Source organism: Cervus elaphus, chromosome 19 (genome assembly GCF_910594005.1).
Source record: "Cervus elaphus chromosome 19, mCerEla1.1, whole genome shotgun sequence".
Classification (NCBI taxonomy): Eukaryota; Metazoa; Chordata; class Mammalia; order Artiodactyla; family Cervidae; genus Cervus; species Cervus elaphus.
This window is the reverse complement of record NC_057833.1, coordinates 61,332,176-61,352,798: the sequence shown is the minus strand read 5'-3', so window position 1 is coordinate 61,352,798 and position 20,623 is coordinate 61,332,176. Positions and strand designations below refer to the sequence as shown.

At 45.3% G+C, this 20,623-nt stretch overlaps 1 protein-coding gene across 3 annotated transcripts in view; it reads left to right on the top strand.

The window, feature by feature from the left end:
* Window positions 1-15,818, top strand: part of KAT2B (lysine acetyltransferase 2B) — a 93,515-nt gene extending 77,697 nt beyond the window's left edge. For all 3 annotated transcript variants that reach the window (XM_043873838.1, XM_043873841.1, XM_043873839.1), the window contains exons 13-18: window positions 2,346-2,489; window positions 7,535-7,649; window positions 9,148-9,184; window positions 9,421-9,484; window positions 9,583-9,667; window positions 13,764-15,818. In XM_043873838.1, coding sequence (XP_043729773.1) covers window positions 2,346-2,489; window positions 7,535-7,649; window positions 9,148-9,184; window positions 9,421-9,484; window positions 9,583-9,667; window positions 13,764-13,957 — 639 coding nt within the window. In that variant the 3' untranslated portion in view covers window positions 13,958-15,818. The remainder of the gene's footprint in view (window positions 1-2,345; window positions 2,490-7,534; window positions 7,650-9,147; window positions 9,185-9,420; window positions 9,485-9,582; window positions 9,668-13,763) is intronic.
* The last annotated feature ends 4,805 nt before the right edge of the window (window positions 15,819-20,623 follow it).

Below are 20,623 nucleotides of genomic sequence, written 5' to 3'. Positions count from 1 at the left end.
AGGTGTAAAGTCCCTGCAGTGGAAGAGTGGAGTCTGAACCACTGGACCACCAGGGAAGTCCCTGCTACATGTTTTTTTAATAGTGCTTTATAATTCTAGATTCCTAAACATTTTCCGTTTACTTTTTTGATGACAAAAGTAATGTATAGTTATTATAGAAATATAATAACTGGAAAATGAAATAAAACTCCAAAAAAAAGAAAAATTGCATGTGATTCCACCACCCAGAGAAATTTACTGTTAATGTTTTGACAGATACCCTTCCTATGTTTTTTTCTCTGTGTGTGTTTGTGTGTGTATAAACACAAAATTGGCTCATACTATATGCAGTTTAATTAGTTGACTTTTTTACTTGCTATTGTCTGATTTTTTAATTATGATTTTTGATGGTTCTCTGAATTGTTGTTGTAGAAACAGAAACTAATTTCTCACACCAGTCCCACATTTAGGTAACATTTATGTATTTTTTGTAAATAAGTGTCTATGTGTGAGTGTGGGCTTCCAGACATATCTAACATTTTGTTATGCACTGTAACAAATAATAACAAATACTGTAACAATTTCGGCTCTTGTCAGCAGTATGTAAAGGGGCTCAGGAAAGGAGTTGATTGAAAAAAAATTTTTTTTACCCCTTTCCTAGGTAACAAATTGCGCATGTTTGCATTTATTTGATTATTGTGAGATTTGACCTGTTTTTCCTTGTTCATTGACTCTTTGTATTTCTTCTTTTTTTGAAATGCCCCTTTATTGTATTTTGCCTCTTTTTTTATTAAAATATTTATTTTTCTATTGATTTATTAGAACTCATATATAAGGATATGAGAGTAATAACCTTTTATTTTATGATTTTTCTCCCTGGTTTTTCTGTTTCAACATTGCTTATGGCTTTTTTTCCAATGTACAGAATTTTAGAGATTTTATCACATAAAATGTTAACCTCTTTGAAAAATATAAGTCCTTATACACATGACTAGAAAGCTTTCCCTACAGTGTCAGATGATTAACCTTTTTATTTTCTTCTCATTCTGCAATGCATTGATAACTTTTATAGTAAAACTTGCTAGAGAGATCTCAGTGGCTTTATTTTACTGGGACTTGAGTGTCAGCTTTCCTAGGCTGTACCTGCATTGCAAAGAAGTAACTCAGCAAGGATTTTTTTTTAGAAAAAGATTAGGAATTTTTCATTGATTTGTCTCTGGCTCTGCTGCCCGTCGCTGCGTGGGCTTATCTCTGCTGCGAGCGGCCCCCACCCCCCGCGGCCCCGGCTCCAGGGGGGCCGCGCTGGGCGTGGGGCACAGGCGCTGGTTGCGGGTCGCAGGCTTCGGAGCTCATGGTCCTGGGGCTCGGGCGCAGTGGCACCTTCCTGGACCAAGGAGCAAGCCTGTGCTTCTGCATCGGCAGGCAGATTCTATACCGCTGCGCCACCAGGGAAGCCCTCAGCCATGCTTTCCACCGCCCCGCCCCAAGCTGATTTATTTTTAATGAAGGAAGATTGCTTCCCATTCCTGTGTTGGCCTCCGCCACATCACATGGATCAGCGCAGGCTCATGTTAGCTCCTCCCTCCTCACCTGCCTCCCACCGCCCACCCCCTCCCCACAGCTCTGGGGAGTTCCAGAGCCCCAGTTCGGGCTCCCTGAGTCACACAGAAAACTCTCACTGGTTTTTATTTTACACGTGGTGGTGTGTAAGCTTCCATGTCACTCTCTCCATTCTGTTTTCAATGACTTGACTGCGTCTGTGGTCCTCTCTGAGGCTGATGGGAATAATTGCTTGGAAAATAAGTTTTTACTGAAAGAGGAGGCAAGAAACTGAAGTCCCAAGTAATTTTCTGCAAAAATTTGAAACAGACACCTTAAGGAAAATTGTTATAAATAATATGACTATATTCCCTGTGTAACTATGTTATTACAGCTTAAAGTATGTAAATGAATATATTGCAAAGTATTAATGTCACTGAAACAACCACACTTGTGATGGTCTGGAAGTTTTTTGTCTATTAAGTGTTTCATTTCTTCAATATCAGGGTTCTTGCTGTATTTTTGGACAAATTTTGCTTTCAAAATAGGGTTCACTGTTAGTTGATTTCCAGAACATCCTAGAGGCCCCCTCTCTACGTGCAGTTTAATGCTAAATTAACTCTTATTATTATTTTATGTTCGGTTGCTTCCTATTTGCAGTTTGATTTTTGATGAACTTCTTAGAGGAGTTTCATGCTAATGCCCCAGGATAGTCTGAAAGGAGCTTGGACCTCTGCCGCCACCAAGCCAGGCCTCACATGTAGTTTGCGCTCAGACAGGGTGTTTGATGCTCAGGGCCTTTTTAAATGAAGTTACTGGTTTTGCAGGGTTTCTCCAAAGAAATTAAAATACCTAAAACCAAATATGTTGGCTACATCAAGGATTATGAAGGCGCCACTTTAATGGGATGTGAGCTAAATCCACGGATCCCATACACGGAGTTCTCTGTCATCATTAAGAAGCAGAAGGAGGTAAGCGTGTGGCCAACTCGGGTTCCCTCTGCACAGACCAGGCTCCTCTGGGGTGCAGTGCGCACCCCTGGGCTCTGGGGGGGCGTCTGCTGGACACCAGGACCTCCGCTTGCTCTGCTTTGTCTGGATTTCTTCTTTGAACGTATCCTTTACCTCCTGTCTGCATCACCACTTTGAAGCAGGGGTAAATACCTATTAAATTGGTATAAAACACAGTGGTTTTACCTTCAAGGCCTCTTACATGCCGGCCCCATGCCTTCTTCCCAGACTCATCTCTTTATTCCCTTTTCTAAACTGCTCTCCAAGGCTGTTACTGACGCTCTAACCCTTTCACGTGGTGTCTTCATCCTTCACTTACTTCCTCTCCCAATTCACGCGCGCACACACACACACACACACACACACCCCACTTCTGCCTGTGTTCCATTCCTCTTTGAACCTCTCAAGCACTAGTTTGATCCACTCATTTGGACTTCAGTTACTCATCATCTTCCATATTTATCTTAGTGTGTATTCATCTCTTTTCCATTGCAAGTTCTGAAAGTGTATTCTTCCAGATATTAAATGATTTGTGATCTGGAGAGAACTTTTTTTTTGGCCACACCACATAGCTTGCGGAGTCTTAACCAAGGGACCCCAGGGAAGTTCCAGGTGATTTGTCCTCTGATACTGGGGTCAAGTCTTTTATGCGTATGAATTAAAAGAAAAGGGGTGAAGGGAAGGTTGATGGACTTGATTACATAACAAGTTTCACATTTCTGTAAGACAGGAGAAAGAAACATAAAGGCGTAGTTATGGGAGCACAACACAGGCTGTTTATTAAACGAGTGAACTTTACATAGTAAACCGAGGATCACCCTCCTGGCCCCCTAGCTCTTGGAGTTCAAACACTGGGAAATCGTACCCGACATCAGTCCTGCTTTGCACCTGTCCTGTCAGTTTGCTTCCATCAAGTCCGAGTCTCTGCGACCACATGCACTGTAGCCCCCAGGCTCCTCCGACTGTGGGGTTCTCCAGGCAAGAACACTGGAGTGGGTTGCAAGGCCCTCCTCCAGGGGATCTTCCCGATCCGGGATCCACCTCGCATCTCCTGTGTCTCCTGCAGTGTAGGTGGACACTTCACCCCCTGAGCCACCTGGGAGCCCCAGTCCCACTTTATTCTTCTGTTACTCAGTCAGAGGTGCTTTGCTGCTGCTGCTGCTGCTAAGTCGCTTCAGTCGTGTCTGACTCTGCGACCCCATAGACGGCAGCCCATCAAGCACCCCGTCCCTGGGATTCTCCAGGCAAGAACACTGGAGTGGGTTGCCATTTCCTTCTCCAGTGCATGAAAGTGAAGAGTGAAAGTGAAGTCGCTCAGTCGTGTCTGACTCTTAGTGAGCCCATGGACTGCAGCCCACCAGGCTCCTCTGTCTGTGGGCTTTTCCAGGCAAGAGTACTGCAGGCGCTTTGCTCTAGTGAGTAACAAAAAAGACATCTGCCTCAGGCCTGTCTCTGTTCTCTGGTTTCTGCTTATGTGCCTCGATCCCAGTTCTTAGTTCCTTGTCAATGTCGCAGAGATAAAGCCGCCTTCTCAGGGTGTGTCCTAAGAACCAGGTGAGCAGCGAGTGCTTCCCTTTTAGTTAAAGTAGCTCAGACTTCTCCATACACGTCCCACGGAAGGGAGCCAAAGGCTTTTTATTAAACTAGAAAATAGAAGCAGCCTCTGTTGTTTCTTGGGCAGAGGTTCCAGCGTGAGGCGGAGTTCCGAGCCGTGTGCTGGTAGCTGGCACCCGGCTCCCCGCGCCCCATGTTCCTGGCCCCTTGGTCCCCACTCTTCCCCACTCCCTGCATCCCCACATTCCCACCGTGGAGGCCAGAGCGGGACCCTGCGGGGTCCGCAGGCTCCGAGTCCAGACCCCTGGGTTGGGGACCCTCTGTCCGGGCTGTCTTAGGTCCAGCGGAGCCTGGCGTTGGAGAAGATAAGGCCCCCCCCGCTCCGTCCCCTTGAGTCCCCCACCTCGGTTTCCAATGTCTCCAGCAGGCACCCCTGAATGCAGCTGTTCACCTCTTTCTTTTAAAAGAGCTCGGAACTCACCTTAGTGAGGTTCTTGGATTTACCTAGTGACCTCTATAGAATTCAGGTGATTGTCACACGTGCCGTTCAGTCCAGCTCTGGAAGGCCCTGAGGAGGGAGGGATGGACGGTGCTCAGGAGCAGACAGGCACGCGGATGTCCTCCCCCTGGGGCACAGGAACAGAGGCTGCGGGGTGCAGATGGGGACCAGGACTGCGGCCGGAGGGCTGAGCGCCGGGGTGAGCGCAGACCCAGGGTGCAGAGGGCCCGGCATCACCTGCGTCACCGGAGGGGCCAGGGGACCCAGAAGGCCGTCAGCAGGAGCAGACGGAGTCCTGCAAGACGAGGTCCCTGGGCCCGGAGCGCCTGGAGCCTGAGGCGTGCGCATGATGAGCGCCTCTGAGAAAGGGTGGCCAGGCGGGAGCGGGCAGGACGGAGCAGGGCCATGTGTGGGGCTGGAGGAGGGTCGGCTTTAAGCTTGGGTCACACGTGAGGCTGCCACCCGGGGCTTGGAGGAGCCAAAGAGTGAAGAAGAGCAGCGGGTGTTTTGTAGGAAGACATCGTGCGACTTGGTGAAATATAAAAGTAGGTGATATGCCCCCTGATTCTCTGTTTGGGAAGATGAAAAAAGACAAAAATGGAATGAAAGATGGATTTGAGGATACGGAGATGAAGACATGGTGATGAACTGAAGAGAGTTTCTAGGGAGGCGATGATAAGAAGCTAGAGTGGGATTGAAAGGTCTGCTTTCTCTAAAGTGATCCTCAGGGTCCGAGAGGTTGGGTAGCCCCCCACCCCAACATTACCAGTCACCTCAAGGTGCTCCGTGAGGGGGTGGAAGCCGCCTGTTTGGTTATCACATCTGAGAGCATCTTTGGTGAAGAGAAAAAAACATCTGTGTTTGAAATTAAGTTTTCTGAAGGCCTTCATTTAAGAAATTGCCATTGTGATTCTTTGAAAAAAATTTATATTGAAATATAGTTGATTGACAATGTTGGTGTTAGTTTCAGGTGTATAGCAAAGTGATTGAGTGTTACATATACACACACACATACACACATACATACATATATATATATATATATAAAGATTTTTTCCCATGTAGGTTCTTATGAAATATTGAGTAGAGTTCCCTATGTTATGCAGTAGGTCCTTACTGTCTGTTTTTTATATGGCAGTGTGCATCTGTTAATCCCAAATTCCCAGTTTATTCTTCCGCCTCCTCTCCTTCTTAAGTTTGTTTTCTATCTGCAAGTCTGTTTGTGCTTTGTAAATAAGTTCATTTGTATCAACTTTTTTAGATTCCACATACAAGTGATATCACATGGTATTTGTCTTTCTCTGACTTACTTCAGTTAGTATGATAATCTTTAGGTCCTTCCATGTTGTTGCAAATGGCATTATTTCATTCTTTTTTATGGCCGAGTAATGTTCCATTGTATACATGTTTCCAGAAATTCTTCTTTTTTTCGGTGGGGTGACTTCCACGTGGCATGTGGGACCTTAGTTGGAAGTGTGGAGTCTTAGCCACTGGCCCACCAGGGAAGTCCCGAGGAGTCTTTTTAAAAAGACCTGGACTTAACACCTAATGCAGAGCCTCCATTTAGAGTTGCCTGTCCTTAGTGGTAGCCACTAGCCACATGTAGCTACTGGGTGCTAGCTGCATTGCCAGTCAAAACTGAGATGTTCTGTAAGTGTAAACTGCATTCTGATTTTGAAGACCTAGTGTGAATATCTCATAGTTTTTTCTGTTGATTATATGCTGCAGTAATAGTATTTTAGATACATTGGGTTAAATAAAAATATATTGTTAAAATCAATTTCTTCTGTTTCTTTTTATTTTTTTTAAAGTAGCTGCTGAAAAATTTTAAATTGCTGAGTGGTTTACATGATGTTGGACAGCCCTGAGCAGATTTGCCACCAGTCTATTTTGCCACTTCTATTCATTTTATGAAGTCCTGTGTTTAATTGTTAAGAGTATGTATTCATGCTGTAGCATTTACCAGTCTTCCATTTGAGATCAAGAAGTTAGCAACTTGAATTTTTTCGTTAATTTGATTAATGACTGCTACTGTTTTAGTGTTTTCCAAAATTCAGCGCTGATATAGTTAATCTCGAGATGGTGGTTTTTGAGTTTGTTGTTGGTCTTTCTTTCCTTTTTTTGGCTGCTCTGTGCAGCATGCAGGGTCTTAGTTCTCTGACTAGAGATCAAACCTGTGCCCCTGCATCAGGAGCATGGAGTCCTCACCACTGCACCAGTAGTCCCTTTCCTTCTTTAAAGGGAAAACCGCCCTGGAAGTGGTTACATCAGAACATTGGGTTTCCCTGGGGGCTCAGACAGTACAGAACCAGCTGCAGTGTAGGAGACCTGGGTGTGATTCCTGGGTTGGGAAGCTCTACTGGAGAAGGGAATTATTTTACAAGACAAACGGACTCCTCCCAAAATTTATCCCTAAATCTTTCTGGCGGCCCCTGCCCTGACTGTGCTGCCTTCAGTCTGCAGAGCTGCTTTCTGGATGCGAGTGTGGTAGGTTGGGGCTGACGCCCTGAAACATGTGAGCGCCAGGGAGTCCGTCCTCCCGGGCGCTGGGGACTTGGTGCGTACGCCTGCCGCTCAGGTGCTCGGGGCAGCGCTTGGGCCTACGACGGCGAGGGAAGCTGAGGTGCCCGGCTGCAGTGCTGTGGCCGAGGCTCCGGGGGAGGGCTGAGATGACTGGCACTTACGCTGAAGAGGGCAGTGGGCTCTAGGGCAGTGCGGTCTCCCAATGCCGGCTTTTTTCCGGGGGCAGGGGACGTTCAACGACGGCTCTGTCAGTGACACTAAGCGTGCATGGCCTCGTAGGATGTTTTCATGTCTCACCGTTTAATGTCATTCACCCTTTTGTTTCCTAAAGACTTAATTTTGTTGGGAAAATAACTTCTTAGGTTGACTGACTTAAGCTGGAGCCACAAACTTCGGTCACTAAACTTAAGTTTCTTCTTGTGCTTTGCAGATCATTAAAAAGCTGATAGAAAGAAAACAAGCCCAGATTCGGAAAGTCTACCCTGGACTTTCCTGTTTTAAAGATGGAGTTCGGCAGATCCCGATAGAAAGCATTCCTGGAATTCGTATGTATTGATCTTCTAAAGGCAGACGCTTCTGGTCGAGCCCCGAGATCCCGGAAGCAGCAAGCCGGAGCACGGTGGTTCGGGCGCCCGCCCGCCCGCCGCCTTTAGCTGGGATCCTGCGGTCTCGGAAGAGCGCAGTGCTCTCTTTTGCGTCTGCTCTGCTTCCGGGGCAGACACCACGGAGAGCAGGGCCCGGCTCCTGCTTTAGCTGTTAAAGCATCGCTTTGAGAGCCTGTTGTTTGTGGCGCAGTGTCGGACGCTCCCACAGGTGACCTTAAGGGCAGGGAATTCTGCTCATAGGGCTGGGAGGCTGAGGCCCAGGCTGGCTCAGCCCCGTAACCTTGAGCAGCTCGTGGCCAGTGACCGCGGGAAGAGCAGCAGCCCTGCCTCCTCCAGGCGGCTTCCCGTCCACGCCCTTCTCCCGCCCTGTGCTCGGCCCAGCTTAGCGCCCCCGACTAATAAATCTGGTGACCCAACAATGTAACGCTGGTCTCAGGTTCCCTGTTTTAGAGTGGTTTTCCAAGGGTTCTTCTCCGAGTATGTTAGAAGTAAATTATATTGGGTTAAAACATATAAAATAGCTGTTTTTGTTGATCAGAAGCTATAAATGTTGGCACTTTGATTCAGTTCAAATCTAGGATCTTCTAGAGTATTGAAGATTAAATAAAACTAAAATTCTCCAGAAGAAAATAAGACATTATTTGGGCCAGATAGATGTCTTCATTACAAAGTATACCGTACAGCAGATCTTACTTTCCTTGCTAGACCTGGAAATTTTACTTCTGTGTATTATGCTTATTAACGGTGTCAGTGAACGTACGTGTGCCAAGCATTCTTCTTTTTTTTTTTTTAATTTTTTATACATGCATCAACAAATCTCAAAAGGAATCAGCTCAGTTCTGGATTCTGCCTTATACATTGATAAACAGAGGCAAGGGCTGACTAATATGGAGGGTAGCTTAGCTTTTAAGGAGAGAACAAAAAATCAAATCCAGGTCTGTTGGACTCCAGGCTGTGTCTTCTTTCTGCTGCCCGAGACCATCTTGCGTTACAAGCAGGTTCTGTGCCAAATAAAATAGAGAGCAGGACAGAGTTTGTTCCAACCTAAAATAACAGCTTAACTGTTTCACATGGTGATTAGCAGAAAATGTGACTTACAGTTTTAAAAATATACGTGCCCACAGGCCCAGACGTGCTGGTTTATTATGCTTTCCTCTGAAAGGTTGATGCTTGTTTGTTATGCTTTCCTCTGAAAGGTTGGAGTTCCTGCTTTAAAAAAATACTAGCAGATGGAGCAGTGCCAGTCTTGGGAATGTTTTATATATTCAAGTGTGTAAGGAAGGAAAGAATTAATTGCAGTTAATTTCAGTCTCTCTTCAGAAGTAGTATTGTATTGAGTCATGGCTGTATGTTATTGCATTTTTACAAGTATTAACTGTGTTACTCTCTTGACCGAAAGCAGTTCTCATTCACTGTTTAATTTCGTTGGTGTGTGTAGGAGAGACAGGCTGGAAACCGAGCGGAAGAGAGAAGAGGTAAGTGTGATGGGCCAGAGGATACTGACGGAAGTGCTTTTATTTCCCTGCCCAGCAACTTAGAGAAAACAGGCAAATTGGTTGTAGTCACCACCACAGCACTCGTTAGGTTTCACTTTTCATAAAACACAGTAGTAGCTCTGATCTTAGGTTTCTGTGCAGATGAGCTGGGTAGGCGTCGCCCGGCAGGGGGCGCATGCTAACCCTTGTTCTCCTGTGTGCCCTTCCCTTTCCAGTAAGGAGGCCCGGGACCCCGAGCAGCTATACAGCACGCTCAGGAGCATCCTGCAGCAGGTGAAGGTGGGTGTCCGCCTTTCCTCCACTCCACGCGGATGTTTTGAAATGATTTCCTGCATGGAATTGCCGTATCAGATACCTTACTTTTTTCTTTACCCAAGAGCCATCAAAGCGCTTGGCCCTTCATGGAACCCGTGAAGAGAACAGAAGCTCCGGGATATTATGAAGTTATAAGGTTCCCCATGGGTAATGCCATTAACATTTTCTAAGTATAGACTTAAAGCTCTGGATGGCGGTGTGGGGACAGACATTGCCGAGGGCGTGTTTCTCTGTCGTAGGGTAGGGTGCGTGAGCCGGGCAGTGGACAGTTAGGAGTGTCAGGGCAGGGACCGGGGAGCAGGGCAGGCAGGGGTCAGAGCAGGGACCAGGGTGAGCAGGGTGAGCAGGGGTCAGAGCAGGGACTGGGGTGAGCAGGGGGTCAGAGCAGGGACCGGGGTGAGCAGGGTGAGCAGGGGTCAGAGCAGGGACCAGGGTGAGCAGGGTGAGCAGGGGTCAGAGCAGGGACTGGGGTGAGCAGGGGGTCAGAGCAGGGACCGGGGTGAGCAGGGTGAGCAGGGGTCAGAGCAGGGACCAGGGTGAGCAGGGTGAGCAGGGGTCAGAGCAGGGACTGGGGTGAGCAGGGGGTCAGAGCAGGGACCGGGGTGAGCAGGGTGAGCAGGGGTCAGAGCAGGGACCAGGGTGAGCAGGGTGAGCAGGGGTCAGAGCAGGGACTGGGGTGAGCAGGGGGTCAGAGCAGGGACTGGGGTGAGCAGGGGGTCAGAGCAGGGACCGGGGTGAGCAGGGTGAGCAGGGGTCAGAGCAGGGACCAGGGTGAGCAGGGTGAGCAGGGGTCAGAGCAGGGACCGTGGTGAGCAGGGGTCAGAGCAGGGACCGGGGTGAGCAGGGCGGGCAGGGGTCAGAGCAGGGACCGGGGTGAGCAGGGTGAGCAGGGGTCAGAGCAGGGACCGGGGTGAGCAGGGCGGGCAGGGGTCAGAGCAGGGACCGGGGTGAGCAGGGTGAGCAGGGGTCAGAGCAGGGACCGGGGTGAGCAGGGCGGGCAGGGGTCAGAGCAGGGACCGGGGTGAGCAGGGTGAGCAGGGGTCAGAGCAGGGACCAGGGTGAGCAGGGGGTCAGAGCAGGGACAGGGGAGCGGGGTGGGCAGGGGGTCAGAGGAGGGAGTGGGCACCGGGCAGCCATGTTCTTGGAGATGACTCTCCGCTGTCCTGTCAAGGCCGCTCCGTCAGCATGAGCTCAGACGGCACCAGAGGTGAAAGTGTGCTGTTTGAACACAACCTTGCTTATAACCTGTTGGGCTGCAAGTGGAAAAGTGTCAGCTTGTCCCCTTGGTGGCTTTGAGAGCCTGAGAGATTTGGAAGGTAAACAGGTGAAGTGAGCTGACGCCGCTGGCCCGCTGTCCTTGTAGACAGAAGTGATGAGCATTCCCGCTGCTTTGGCTCTCCCACCGCTCGGTGGAGACTGGGAGGCTTACTAATTACACTCCTGTTTTAAGCCTTGTTCCACATCCAAAACAAATAGAAGATGCCTTTAGAAATGTAGAACTGTGGAATTCGTTGCCGAGTCTGCACCAGGCTAAAATAGATGATTAATGGAGTCAGTTGAGAATCCCCAAATTAAACTAATGTGGCATTGTGCAAATTGAAGACCACTAGCTGAATTTCATTTTTTTCCCAGTTAGTTGTGGGACCATCTTTTGGGGAGTGAGCTGTATCTTCTGTCGCTTTTCTCCATGTGGCCTCCTGGGGCTGAGAGGGCGTTAGGAGGTGAAAGGAGAGGGAGTGGGACCCGCCGGCTCCCCTGGAGCAGTCGCTGGCGGATGTGTCTCTGGCCTTAGTCATCTCAGGAGTGTTTCCACCGTGCAGCGATGGCTCCCGTGGTCTCCAGGCCTTACAGTGACCATGCATGCTTGCCGGTCTCTTTCCCTTTTCTCTCGGCCTTGTTCCCATGTGTTTCAGTCTGAAAGTCCAAGTGAGGGTGGAGAGAGTGGAGAATTCTAGATGGAAGGCTGACCTGGGCATTGGTAATTCCCATGATGTGAAAAGGGCTTCCCAGGTGGCGCTGGTGGTAGAGAACCCGCCCACCAGTGCAGGAGACGCAAGAGAGGCGGGTTGGATCCTGGGTTGGGAAGACCCCCTGGAGGAGGGCCTGGCCACCCGCTCATGTTTGCCTGGAGAATCCAGGGACAGAGGAGCCTGGGGGCTGCAGTCCACGGGGTCGGAGAGAGTGGGACACAACTGAGCGACTTAGCACACACACGCGACGTGAAAGATGTGCTGGAACCCTCTATGCCCGTGTCCAGACCTCAGTGGCCTTTGCAGGCTTGTCACCGGGGCCGCCCCAGGCCCTCCTGAGAACCGGCCCGGGATATTCGTGCTCCCGGGGGGATGGTCCTCAGCCCTGTCCACTGATTGTTACCACTGGTGTGCGATCACCTTCTTCTGTGACCCAGGCCATTTGGTCAACTGAAAGATTCTAAGAAGGTCAGAGGAAGGAAAATGCTGTCTGTCAGTTTAGAGGAGAAAGGAAATGGAGAAGGAAGCATGCAGCATTGATTGTCACTATTCAGAAAGGTCCAGACACTTCTGTGACTCTCCTTCTGCCATCCCCAGCTGTTCTTTCCTCCTCTCTTCCAAAGAATAGTTTGAAAAGGTTTAGGCTAAGCTTCTTTGTGTCAAGTTTCATTCTCCCCCCAACCCCACCTGTTTTTGCTTGCACCTGTCTTCCTTCTAAACATTGCAACACGTTCTCAGCCGCCCTTAACTGGCATTTAGGTGGAGGGAAGGGTAAGCCTCCAGTCTCCCCCAGGAGGACAGTGCTTCTTTATTAAACGAGAGCACATCCTCACCTGTGCACTCACACTTGGGAGACGGTTCCTGGGGCGTCTCCTGAGCCTTCACACACTTCAATTTTTGTCTCCTTCCAAACTGTTTCAGTTAGAGAAGAAAGAAAGTGGAAAGTTGAACACACGCATGTGATGACTTATTTCTAACCAATATAGGCTTCAGTCAAAGAATGAAAAACAGATAGGCTTTAATCAAAGGAGACGGGAAAGCAGGTGTTTCCCATGTCTCCTTTCGAATTTTGTGGTAGATTTAGGAAGGATCTTGATGCAAATCAGTTTCTGCCCACTTGAGACGTTGCACATAAATTTATTTATCTTATTAAATGATAATCGCAGTGTATTTGATTGTGTCCTTCCCTCTGGAAAACTTGATAATAGAGTGGGAATTTGGGTCATTGGTAGTCAGAAGCATTTCTTGAGTGGTGGTTTTGATTCATGCTTAATTTATATATATATTTTTTCATGCTTAGTTTATGTAATTTTTCTCATATTCTTTTCCATTATGGTTTATTACAAGATATTGAATATAATTCTTTGTGCTACACACCTTATCTGTTTTATATCCAGTAGTGTATATCTGCTAATCCAGTTTAATAGTTGATATAATTTTTAATGATAGAACCAGACTTAGAGACAACTAGGGACCTATAAACAGACAAATGTCAGCATCTTCTAATCTGCATGGAATTCTTTAAATTGGTTCTGAAAGTGAGAATTAAAGAAGCCCCATTATATTCTTACAAATTTAGATGAAGCACTGTTTTCATTTGTAAAGTAATATTATTTAAAGCAAGTAGATATATTGGAGAAATATTCTTTTTACAATTGTCTTGCAAGGTTTACTTGCTTTAGAAAGTATTTTATTAAGTAAAGTTTGTCATTCTTATTTCATCAATGGAGCATGAAACTAAATTCACTGGAAACATTTTACATGCAAGGTCGATGTTGTACTTGCAGGTGTATTTATGATCTGTTTCCCTACTTTAGTTCTCTCTACAACACCAAAGCAACTGGGGATTTAGAGAAACAAACTCATCCTGATTGTTTAAGTAATGAAATAATTCAATGCAAATGTTCCACCCGCTGCTCTCCACGTAGGTGGAGCCCATTCTCTATACTTCTGAGTGAACAGCTCACAGTAATTAGTTTATCATACTTATTGCTGCTGATCTACTTAGCTTCCTCGCACTGAATAGGGGATTGCACCAGATGACCACTGATGGTCCCTTCACTGTTAAAACACTGATTTTGCACAGGATACCCTCACAGAAGAACACAAGCCTCAAGAACTGTTTTCCTTGATCATATGCATTTTTCTTAAACAAACCATTGAGGTGGTGAAAATGTGGGCAGACTGATGACACATTTCTTTCCCAGTCTCACTTTTGTCAGCAAGTGTTTGAAAGGAGTGAAAAATTGCTAATATTTTTTTTCCCTGTGTAGATCTGAAAACCATGAGTGAACGCCTCAAGAATAGGTACTACGTGTCTAAGAAATTGTTCATGGCAGACTTGCAGCGAGTCTTTACCAATTGCAAAGAGTACAACCCCCCTGAGAGTGAATACTACAAATGTGCCAATATCCTGGAGAAATTCTTCTTCAGTAAAATTAAGGAAGCTGGATTAATTGACAAGTGATATTTTTTTCCTCTGCTTCTTAGAAACTCATCAAACAGTGTGCCTAAAGCATGGTTTAGTTTTACAAAGAATTGGACATAATGTATTGAAGATACTTGTAACAATTAGCACTTTTGAAAAACAAAAAACCTCCTCTTAGCTTTTCAGATGTGTATTTAAATTGAAGTCATAGAACATTTTTATTTTATGGAATAGATTTTAATCTATTTACTACTATTAATGTCAATTTTCTATGGCATGTCCATTAGCTGAATATTCAGTACTAGATGATCAGGGGTTTCCTCACAACTTGTATATGAGGAAATTGCACATAGTACCAAGATTTGGGGGAATGCAGAAAATTTTCAGACCGTGAATGTTTCCATTTTTTTCTAATGGAATGTGAGAGTTTATTTTTATTTTATTCTGAAGGACTTTAAAGGAAGGGATACATGATAAAAAGCCCATAAAAGGTGAAACATGATGTTTGAAGTCTCATGGTAGACTTTTTATATATATTTTTAAAAAACAGTCATCTAGATGAGGTGCTTTGAGCAGTTCTGAAAAATGCAGTTCCAGAAAAGCTACTGCTTTGATTTCTAAAGAAGAAATTCTAAATAATGCAGACTTTTTTTTTATAAGCGTCTGGGTTTTTGATAATTCTGTCTACCTATAACAAACTTGTGAGTGCATAACCACTATTTTAATAATTATTTTCTCTACACGAGTCTGTAATACTATATTTGACTTTGCTTATGCAGGCCATAAGTTCCAAAAGGCAATTGCTTGGGCCACAAAAGCATCCATTTGAAAACACTTGAGATTGAATTAACATGCTTTAATTTAAAAAGATGTATAATCTATATTATGGATCAAATTTAGTGAATCCTTTGCTTTTTTTTTAACAAATAAAGATTTTTCCCCTTTTCTACAATATACTCAGCCCAACTGATAATGTGTTTATGGACACTTGTCCTTTGGCGTCTCCAGATTATATTCATGTTTGGAGATGAATTCAGTTACCACCAAGATCTTCTGTCAGTATTTTAACACCTGCTTTGGTACAGGGTAATAATATCCCACTAAAATCCGTCATACAACCTTGTTAACCTGTCTTGGGATTCCGGCTTCTTGCTGGGATTTATTTCCTGATTAACACTACACTGAAAAGTGGGACATCTGCAACCCCAGCTCTGGGAGAACCAACTCATAAAGCAAACGGTGGCCATCTTGATGGTCTCGACACTAATTTTTATGATACAAATTTATAAACTGCTTTTTGTAAAGGACTAGGTTTTAAAAGTGTCTGTAACTCAGTGCTTTCTATCAGCATAAACTAACTGAAATGATCATTTGATAACCATTAGATACAGTTGCCAGAGAGTCTGCGTGAAGGAAAAAGCCCTGCAGATGGCTGTGGAGTTGGAAGGATGGTTTTTAATGTTTAAGATACACTCAGAATGCTCACAACTGAGAAATGCCTCAACTTTTTAAAGAAACCACCTTGAGTGGCATCTAGATTTCTAATGAAGAAGAATGATAGAGTTTGGATTAAGTATCTTGGACTGGTATTAAACAGTGCTTTGTCCTGGATCTGCTGAATCACCTGACCAGCATGGTATCCTGTGAAATGTTTGTTATTTTCTGGGTAGACATTCTTATAGAATATTGTCTTTAAAATCAGATTGTCTCTTCTATATTGAAAGCATTTTTATGTTTTCTAATTTAAAAATTAATATTTTCTTATAGATATTGTGCAATAAAGCTGAAGTAGGATGTGTGGTTTTTGCAAATGCTTTAACAGCGGATAAAATTTTACATTTGTAAAATTAATATATTGTACTGGTACAAAATAGTTTTAAATTATATTTTAAAAAGCTCTGCTGCTGGTGTGTTTTCTTCTGACAGATGTGTGTTTAACGGGGCAAATGTGTGATCTGGTTAATTGACTGACTACATCCTTAGTTCTTAGGATGCAGTATTTTGAGGGAGGTGTTCAGAATTGTTGCATTTGTGGGAAGTTTCATAAAAATTCACAGCCCATTACTGAGAGATTTTCAAGAGGAGAGACACTTACTGTGCCTATTGTCACTTATTAAAAAAGAAAAAAAATCCAGCTAAAGAAGTGGTCTTGGTTTTAGAAGCAGCCACCCCATGCCCCAGTTTTTCCTGCTTTGCATCTGTGAGATAGATAAATAAGGAGACACCACCCCTGCCCCCCCCCCAAAAAAACATAACAGCTGATGTTTAGACATCTCCCATAGGTTTCTAATGTTACTCACAGTGCTGAAAAAACTATATCGTACTGGGGTATCAGTACCCACCAAAGAGCATCATTCTTCCTTTCTGAATTCTGAGCCATCTTAGCAGTTGAAGGAATGAGGCTCATGATGGCCAGAATATATTAATACTAGAATGCATATTGGAGATGGTGACATATATCGGAGATGGTGACTTACATATAAGAGATGGTGACTTCCGTATCTTTGGGAGATGGGCTAATACTGAACCTCGGGCTATGGCTGACTGACCAGCAGCTCCACACCCCGTCACATCCCCCCCGGGGCAGGGCCTTTCCCCTTAAGCTCCGTGCTTGGCCCAGGCAGCGATGCCCTCCACAGCAGGCCCGCTCCGAGGACGCACAGGAGAGGAAGGAGCGGCCAGCCCAGGCCAGGTCCTCGTCTAAGCGAGTCTGAGGCGAGCCATTCCCGGGGTGGGGGGCAGGCGTGGGGCACGTGGGGAGCCACTGGCATCCTCCTGGGGGCTGTGAACACGTGGAAGGCGACTGTCTCCCTCCCACCCCAGCCCATACATCCACGGTCAGCAGTCTCAGTAAAAATGTTTTGGTGGTTCAACTCTGGTAGTATTCATTATAAGAGAAGAAAGCATTGTGGTTTTCATGTTACCTGGAAGTAAGATTTATAATTATGGAACCTAAGAAGTAGAAACAGGATCAGACTGAGGTATTGTGGTCAGCTTAATAACGTGTCACCCCTCTAAGCTGGTGTTTCTCAGACCGACCCTCGTGGTTTTATGTAAGAGACGCTAAAGCGGCACAAGGAAGGGCTACTGGCCGCAGCCCTCGCTCTGTTCTGTATTGTTCTGAGCTGCTCTGCTCTGGCCCTGCCCTTACCTTTCTTAAGAAAGTAGAAAACCTGAAGAGAAGACCAATGCCACTGTGGAACCTCAAAAGGCATGATGGTTACACGTTTGCAATTCAGTCCAGTCACTCAGTCGTGTCCGACTCTGTGACTCCATGGACTGCAGCATGTCAGACCTCCCTGTCCATCACCAACTCCCGGAGTTGGCTGAAACTCATGTCCGTTAAGTCAGTGATGCCATCCAACCATCTCATCCTCTGTTGTCCCCTTCTCCTCTCACCCTCAATATTTCCCAGCATCAGGGTCTTTTCAAATGAGTCTGCTCTCTGCATCAGGTGACCAAAGTATTGGAGTATCAGCTTCAGCATCAGTCCTTCCAATGAATATTCAGGATTGATCTTTAGGATGGACTGGTTGGATTGCCTCACAGCCCAAGGGACTCTCAAGAGGGTTCTCCAACACCACAGTTCAAAAGCATCAAATTAAGGTAACTTTTTTTTATCATCATGAAATATATGTTTAGATTTGTTGACTATTCATTTATCCCTGGCAGGAAAAGAGGGATGTGTTTGCAGAGGTGGAGGTTGGGGTGGAGGACAGCGGTAGGGAAAGAAAGCGGTGCCTTTACCTGAGTCTCCAGGCTTTTAGGGAAGCTTTCTCCTTTGGGTGCGTCAGTGCTGTTAGTATGAGATGGAGGCCGACGGGAAAATATGGTCAGTAATGAAGCGAAAAGCAAAGGAGACAAGGAAAGACATACCCACTTGAATGCAGAGTTCCAAAGTAATAGCCAGGAGAGATAAGAAAGCCTTCCTCAGCAATCAATGCAAAGAAATAGAGGAAAACAATAGAATGAAAAAGACTAGAGATGTCGTCAAGAAAATTAGAAATACCAAGGAAACCTTTCATGCAAAGATGGGCACAATAAAGGACAGAAATGGTAGGGACCTAACAGAAACAGAAGATATTAAGACGAGGTGGCAAGAATACTCAGAAGAACTGTACAAAAAAGATCTTCATGACCCAGATAATCACGGTGGTGTGATCACTCACCTAGAGCCAGACATCCTGGAATGTGAAGTCAAGTGGGCCTTAGGAAGCATCATGAACAAAGCTAGTGGAGGTGATGGAATTCCAGTTGAGCTACTTCAAATCCTGAAAGATGATCCTGTGAAAGTGCTGCACTCAATATGCCAGCACATTTGGAACTCAGCAGTGGCCACAGGACTGGAAAAGGTCAGTTTTCATTCTAATCCCAAAGAAAGGCAATGCCAAAGAATGCTCAAAGTACTGCACAATTGGACTCATCTGACACACTAGTAAAGTAATGCTTAAAATTCTCCAAGCCAGGCTTCAGCAATATGTGAACCGTGAACTTCCAGATGTTCAAGCTGGTTTTAGAAAAGGCAGAGAAACCAGAGATCAAATTGCCAACATCCACTGGATCATTGAAAAAGCAAGAGAGTTCCAGAAAAACATCTATTTCTGCTTTTTTGACTATGCGAAAGCCTCTGACTGTGTGGATCACCACAAACTGGAAAATTCTGAAGGAGATGGGGATACCAGACCACCTGACCTGCCTCTTGGGAAACCTGTATGCAGGTCAGGAGGCAACAGTTAGAACTGGACATGGAACAACAGACTGGTTCCAAATAGGGAAAGGAGTACGTCAAGGCTGTGTATTGTCACCCTGCTTATTTAACTTATATGCAGAGTACATCATGAGAAATGCTGGGCTGGAGGAAGCACAAGCTGGAATTATTGCAGCGAGAAATATCAATAACCTCAGATAAGCAGATGATACCATTTTAATGGCAGAAAATGAAGAAGAACTAAAGAGCCTGTTGATGAAACTGAAAGAAGAGAGTGAAAAAGTTGGCTTAAAGCTCAACATTCAGGAAACTAAGATCATGGCATCCTGTCCCATTACTTCATGGGAAACAGTGGAAGCAGTGTCAGACTTTATTTTTCTGGGCTCCAAAATCACTGCAGATGGTGACTGCAGCCATGAAGTTAAAAGACACTTACTCCTTGGAAGGAAAGTTATGACCAACTTAGACAACATACTAAACAGCAGAGACATTACTTTGCCAACAAAGGTCCATCTAGTCAAGGCTATGGTTTTTCCAGTGGTCATGTGAGAGTTGGACTATAAAGAAAGCTGAGCGCTGAAGAATTGGTGCTTTTGAAATGTGGTGTTGGAGAAGACTCTTGAGAGTCCCTTGGACTGCAAGGAGATCCAACGAGTCCATCCTAAAGGAAATCAACCCTGAATATTCACTGGAAGGACTGATGCTGAAGCTGAAACTCCAATACTTTGGCCACCTGATGCGAAGAGCTGACTCATTTGAAAAGACCCTGATGCTGAGAAAGATTGAGGGCAGGAGGAGAAGGGGACGACAGAGGATGAGATGGTTGGATGGCATCACCGACTGGATGGACATGGGTTTGGGTAAACTCCGAGAGTTGGTGGTGGACAGGGAGGCCTGGCGTGCTGGGGTTCATGGGGTCTCAAAGAGTCAGACACTACTGAGCAACTGAACTGAACCAAACTGAATGTTCCAGTCTGGGAAAGAGATGAACATGAAGCTAGAAAAGAAACAGAAAAACAAAGTGGAAGGTTTTCAGGGGCCCTTTAGAGGAGGAATTTCAACAAAGTAAACAGCAGAGTTTGGGGGTGAGAGAACGCTGGCAAATGTAACAAGTTTTCAAATGTAATTCATGTATATTCATGCCTTGGTTTCTTCCTGGTAGCATTTTTTTTTTTTTTTTTAAATAGAATAAGGAAGCTAACAATGTCAAAGCTAGAGATTTTCTTTGGGTTTGTTAAAAAAGCAATATAATTTCAACAAAGCAGAGAAAAGCCAGGAAAACACAAGCTAACCTTTCTACCCACTCCTGTTACTGGGAAGTCTGGCACCACCTTGGCAGAGGTAGCTTAAAAAATGAGAAACAACACATGTTATTTGTGTGTGTGTAATTTTCTGAGCTGAACTGAAGGTTAAAAGAAATCCCCTGGAGGATGTTGGACTAAAGGACCTTCTCAAAGTAATGCACATGTTCACAAACTTTGTGCATACCTGCTCCATTGGTTCTTGGATGCTCCCTAAAATTCACTGATCTCTGTCCTTTGCTCTGTTAACCTCACATTTTTGACAGTAAAAGATGGATATCTAATTTACAGTTTAAAATATCTAAGAACAGAGAATCTGCCTTTTTGTACAATTGGACTATTCTACAGTAAACACAGGCAAAGATGATAGAGTCCTTAGGTAGGGTTGATGTTGGTTATTTTGTTTATTTTTTGATGTTGGCTATTTTAAATAAGAGTTGAGTAGAACACACTCTTGTTTCATGCAGAGTCTGTGATCAAGCTCCGATTCAAATCTTTGCCCTTCAGAGTGCTGTTCAGTCATTGGAGCAGCACTGCTTCTCCTCAGCACACCCCAAAAACACTTGTGTGGCTGTTGAATACATGCTGTGCTTAGTCGCTCAGTCATGTTGCACTCTTTGCAGCCCCATGGACTGTAGCCCACCAGGCTCCTTGTCCATGGGATTCTCCAGGCAAGAATGTGGAGTGGGTTGCCAT